The sequence below is a fragment of the Clupea harengus genome, chromosome 6, assembly GCF_900700415.2.
Source record: "Clupea harengus chromosome 6, Ch_v2.0.2, whole genome shotgun sequence".
Taxonomy (NCBI): Eukaryota; Metazoa; Chordata; class Actinopteri; order Clupeiformes; family Clupeidae; genus Clupea; species Clupea harengus.
In genome coordinates this window covers 28,768,862-28,774,861 of record NC_045157.1, presented here as the reverse complement: position 1 = coordinate 28,774,861, position 6,000 = coordinate 28,768,862, and the positions used below count along the sequence as shown (strand labels likewise).

Genomic DNA, 6,000 nt, shown 5'->3' with positions numbered 1-6,000 from the left:
ACACACACACACACACACACACAGACACAGACACAGACACAGACACACACACACACACACACACACACACACACACACACACACACCCATAGATACACACACACACACACACACACACATTGAATAGCAACACATGATTGCTACACTGCTATGATTCTAGAGAACTTCACAAGACTTCTTCTGGTAACAGACATGACAGACAGTCTTCGGGTCAATCTTGGGGTCATTGAAATCAGTGTTGGTGTGATATACAATAGTATATTACTTTCTGCATTTTCTATTCGGTAACTTTTTTGTTTGTTTTTCACAGTACCAACAGCGCTCATGTGCAGTTAAGCTATAACAGCTATGTACAGGCTATGTGGAAGATGGCAGTGAGGAGTTGATGTGTGATGTGGTGGGGGGGGGGGGGCCTCCCTGACCTGCTGGGACTCCTGCAGCAGGAAGAGCAGCTCCATCCTGACGGAGGTCACTCCGCCGCCCTTGGCCCCGTGCAGGCTGCAGTAGCTGAGGAAGATGCGCAGCAGCGCCTGGTTCTTCCTCAGCCAGGCCTTCCGGCGCTCGGCGTGATGCTGCTTGGCCTGCAGCCGCCTCCTCTCCACCTGGTGGCGCTCGTAGGGACCCGCGTCATCGCCCAGGTCCAGGGAGCCCTCGGGGCCGCCCTCGCCCCACTTCTCCACCGCCTCTGTGCCGCCACCGCCGGTGCCACCGCTGCTGCTGCCGCCGCCCTGCTGGCCCTCTGCCTTGTAGTTGCAGATGAGGTGCATGGCCTCGATCTCCTTCTCCAGCCAGTTGTAGAGCTGGAAGCGCAGTTTGCCGCCGTCCACCTCGTAGCCCGTGGCCAGCGTGCGCAGCTCTGTCATCAGGATCTTCAGGCAGGCGCGGAACTTGAGCTGCTCGGCGATCACGTCCACCTCGCCCTCGCCCGCCGAGTCCTCGCGGTGGAGGCTGCCGGCTCTGCCGCCGGACGGCTTGCTCGCCTTCTTCTCTTCCTCTGCCGCCGCTTCGGGCTTCTTCATCGTTAGGCCTCCGTCGTCGTCGTCGTCTTCATCTTCATCGTCCTCGCCCTCGCCCTTGTTGTCGTCCCAGTCCAGCTTCAGATCGTCGTCGTCCGCCTTGACCATCGGCTGGCTCCAGTCCAGCATGCCAAAGGGGTCGGCTGCCGGGGTTCCCGAGCCCCAGGCCTCAGTCGCATTGCCCCAGGCCAGGTCCCCGGCGAGGTCCCCGGCGAGGTCCCCGGCGCGGCCGCCGTTCTCCTGCGGCTGGGCGGCTGCGTTGACGTTGGCCGCGGACGAGCCCTTGCTCATGGAGCCGCCGGCCCTCCTGGTGACCTTGGGGATCTTGGAGAGCACCTCCAGCGCCAGCACGGGGCAGCCCACCTTGAAGTGGGCGTTGGCGGTGGTGAAGAAGAGCTTGCGCTCGATCAGGTTGATCTCGTCGGCGCTGCTCTTCTCCGCCGTCAGGCCCACGGGTGCCAGCGCGCCCTCGGGCGTGGCGTAGTGCCGGCGGATGATGAGTGGGTGCGCGCGCAGGTAGTTGTAGAAGCTGAACACCACGGGGTTGCACGACTTCACCATGACCTCTGCACAAAACAAAAACATCACTGAAACAAGGCACAGAATCCAAGCACTGAAGTACAGCACTTTTAGAAAGGTTAAAAATGGTATATATACTGTATATATATATATATATATAACCTTCTCTATATACGTATATATAGAGTGTAAGAATTTAAGACAGTTTTGGCTCTAGAGAAGGTTCATACTGGTACAACAAAACTAATCAAATCCTTTGTGGAATCATTCGTTAATGAACCAACGCCAGCACACGTTTGTTATTGGAGAGGTTTGTTACTGCTTACTCATTTAATGAGACCTGAGTGGCTTTGTGGTTTCCTTCGCTCTGCTCAACGAACCTTGACTCCTGAGCCACCCGTGACGCGCTTCACTGCCCCCCGCCACAGGCTCATCCACACTGAGCTCATCACTGAGCTAGTCACACATCAACACGGGGGAGTGTGAGGGGCCAAAAAGATAGTGGCTACAGCTAACGCCTCCCAGTAAGTGACCAGACGTTACGTTATGGGTCTGCTCACCGGGGTTTTCGTCGTCGTCCTCCTTGGGGATCTGCTCCAGGAGTGTGTCCAGGGCGCGTGTGTAGTCCTTCATGATCCAGAACGCGATGCTGCGCAGGAAGGGGTCCGGGTGCAGCTTCCTGCAGGAGAAGCCCGAGCCGTCGCGCTTGCAGCCCAGCACCTTCTCGTACAGGACGCCCTGGCACGTGGACGAGCTCTCGTAGTCGGCCTCGTACAGCCGCGCCACGATCATGGCCAGCTGGATGTCCTCCATCTTCTCCAAGCACACCTATGGACAGACACACACACACGCGCAGACACACACACACACACACACACACACACACACACACACACACACACACACACACACACACGTCATCATGTGAGCAAGTATGTGAAATGCCAAACTGAAATGGGAAGTCCTGCCACACATTTTGGGCTGCTCAAAATCTGTGCTCTGAGCGAGATTTTCCAAATCAGTTCTGGTTCAGCAGCTGCACTAATTAGCAAATCCAGAGGGTTTACACCAAAACACAAGTCCAGGAAATTCACTCTCTGAACCTGAACGTTCCGCCACTGGATGCAGGCAATGTTCCCTCCAGCCAACAGAGTCTTGAGGGTGGATTAATGAAATAAATGTCAGGACGGCAACGGAGGGAGTGAAATCACAAGAACAGGGAGCAGGACTGCCTACAAAGGCCATTTTTTTTCCTTCTTTTAAATGAAATTAAATGAGTCCCTTTGCTCCTAAAAGCCTCTTCACAACACAAAATGCCCTCAAACAAAAGCCTTGAAGCCACATAAACAAGCTAATTAAAAAAATCTTAATCATTGGGATTGGAACAAACAAATTGGGATAGTTCAATTGAATGGCATCTGGTTACGGACAGCTGGACGTACTCTGCAGGCAGCAATGCAGACTCCACATTTCACACTGGCAGAGATTACATTATCTGTATGTTTAGACTGCACACGGCTGACCGTCCAGCCCCAGATAAGCTAAATACGTCACTCGAGATCTAAATTTAACTGGCACAGAATTATTATATTTCTAATGTTTCTCTGTCTCTCTCTCTCTGCAACATGTGTTTCTCAAGGATTTTTGGTGTCTGACTTTGCAAGGTCTAGCTGTGGAACACCTTGTTATGCTTCTTGCTCATCTCTGTAGCGTCCTCGCTATTTGTAGCCATTTGGAGGATGGAATAGTGGGTTTGTGTGTGTGTGTGTGTGTGTAGGGGTGTGTGGGTGTGTGTGTGAGGTGTGTGTGTGTGTGTGTGTGTGTGGGGTGTATGTGTGTGTGTGTGTGTGTGTGTGTGTGTGTGTGTGTGTGTGTGGATGGGGGATGATTTCCAGAGTACCTTTTTGAGATAGCATGATTGGGCTCTCCAACTCCAGTGTATTTGCTTAAAGGCCTATTAAACTCTGCATTACATTTGGTAATTGTATTCTTCCATGACGGGAGCCTTTAATCTGAGCCGGGGGGCTGCAGCCAAACGCCATCACTATAACCACACAATTACATCGCAGCTGAGCCTGACGCTCCCTTTTCCACAGCATATTTTGCACCAGTATTACTATGCGGATGGTGTGCTTAAGGAGATTCAATATTCAAAATACAAGGGGGAGCAAAATGAGATATCCTAAGCCGGGATCTATTGTTATGGGGTGGAGGAGGGTGGGGATTATTGTTTGTTCTTTTTTCTAACATGGAGTGGACGGCGATGTTTAGTATTAGATGTCTGGCCCAGGGCTGGATAGGCGATGTGGAGGCCCACCTCGATGGCGTCTTTCAGAGAGCCGGCGAGCAGGAAGAAGGCGGCCGCCTGCTCAAAGCGCTGCTTGCCCAGCAGGGAGAAGGCGTTCTTCAGGGCTGCCTTGCGCCAGCGGTCCTCGCTGAAGTTGTGACTGAAGAACTGGGTCATCTTCTCCTCGTGCTGAGACCTGATACGCAGAAGTAAACACCCAACAGTGTGAGACTCAGCCCAACCCCCCCGTGCTGACATCCTGACTGACTCATCCAAGAGTGGACGGGGACTGGCCCTACCTGAACAGGCCCCACAAAACCGCTTTCTTCTTCATGCAAAGATAGAAAAGAGCAGCATCGAGTGGATCGTTGTTCCTCTGGAATGCAGCTTTCCCCACCTACATACAAAGATAGCATACGGCATGAAACAGCATAGAGTGAGAAATACATCGGAAACAGGAGTGAGTAACAACCACCCGCTCTGACATTAGAGAACGAGAGGCAATAAACAAGCCTCATAGACGTAATGGAAAAGCTATTGGGCTTGCCTATCTGCACTGAAGGATGGATGTGAACCCTGTGCACTGGCAGGCGAGGCGAGGGGAGATAGTGAGATGGGAGGTTTCATGCTGTGAGGCTCATTACACAAGACATCTGAAGACCTGCACTGCAGTGCCGTTTCAAAGGCCTTATGGAATATTCAAGCACTCTTCAATGTTCAAAGGCATCCCCCCTCTAGCCCTGAAGCATTTTGATTAAGTTGGCTAAGACAAAATGATCATCATATTTATGTGTATAATGCACAGTATTTGCACATTAATGTATATAATGTATATGTATATATGCACAGTGTATACTGATATCTCCTGCAATTCTCTGGTGAAAGGTGTGGTTACGGGCAGCTCTGAGGGACCAGTGAGGGTCGAGTCTCACCTTCTCCACCATCCGGCGCAGTGTGTTGATGTTGCGGATCCACCAGCCCACGCCCACGGCCCTGAGCTCCGACCACTGGGGGTCGCCCCTCTGCATGGCCGGGATCATGTTCAGCATCTCCTCCTCGGCCTCCGAGTGGAACGCCCAGGCAAAGTGACAGGTGGACACGCCTGCGGAGGTTTGCACATGGTATACCGTCAAATCATAGTTTGAGACAAAAAAAAAAAAAAATTCTGTACTGTTCATGAGATCTATTGTGCGTGTAAATAATGTATTAATCTGGGACAGGTGGTGAATGTGCCTGCTGAGGAGGCCATTGCCCTACCTTGGTGTTGCAGCTGCATCCGATAGAGTGGAGGCAGGGAGGTCAGCAGACAGGTATGAAGCCTCATGGCCAAAAGATACCGCAGCCCACACTCATCCAACGCCTCACCACCTGGTGCAGAACACACACACACACACACACACACACACACACACACGTGCAGACACACACACACACACACACACACACGCAGACATACACACACACACACACGTGCAGACACACACACACACACACACACACGAGCAGAGACACACACACAAGCAGAGACACACAAGCGACGTCAAAATAAAGCACATGATAACTGTCTTGTGCCTTCCTCACTGTCTGTACTGCTCTCTACAAGGAAGAGCCCATAGTACAACCCTAACCCTTCCAGAAGCATTTTCTGTAACTCTGGGCGCACTAGCCATGAGGCATAATATCATCAGTGGGTCATGCACCCAAACAAAGATCAGCAGGACTGCGCGTTCTGTTCTGTTCTGCTCTGCTCTGCCCGGCGAGTGCAACCATGGCTGACACACGGCGGAGAGTCAAGCCCCTGGGATGTTTCCTCTGCTGTCACGCAACGCAGGCCCAGCAGGCTCCTGTGGCCTTCACCTCCCCCACAACAGCCCACTGCCCAGACGAGCGCCCCCATTACACACAATACCCTCTCCTCCTAGGGCCCACACTGGAGGCCTGAGGAGGGGGAAAAAAGCCCTCACGGCTGAACGATCAAGGCCAACACAACCATAACACTACAGACCACTGAGGGGCTAGCCAAAGCTGCAGTAGCCCATCCCTGCTAAACACAGTCAAGTCATCATCCTAAAGCTAGTCACTGTGGCACAAAGGTGAGAGCAGAGTAGAGGAGAGCAACGTCATTATGGCCTTCAGCTAACGCACTGATTTTATTATTTACATTACAAATAGAGATGG

General features: G+C 52.5%; 1 protein-coding gene across 1 annotated transcript in view; it reads right to left on the bottom strand.

Annotated features, from left to right (window-relative positions):
• dmxl2 (Dmx-like 2) overlaps positions 1-6,000 on the bottom strand; it is a 45,430-nt gene that overhangs the window by 17,085 nt on the left and 22,345 nt on the right. Inside the window, exons 19-24 of the mRNA XM_031569665.2 lie at positions 5,080-5,190; positions 4,755-4,924; positions 4,122-4,219; positions 3,853-4,018; positions 2,096-2,363; positions 423-1,582 (exon numbers count right to left, since the gene is read on the bottom strand). Of these exons, the coding sequence (XP_031425525.1) occupies positions 423-1,582; positions 2,096-2,363; positions 3,853-4,018; positions 4,122-4,219; positions 4,755-4,924; positions 5,080-5,190 (1,973 nt within the window). The remainder of the gene's footprint in view (positions 1-422; positions 1,583-2,095; positions 2,364-3,852; positions 4,019-4,121; positions 4,220-4,754; positions 4,925-5,079; positions 5,191-6,000) is intronic.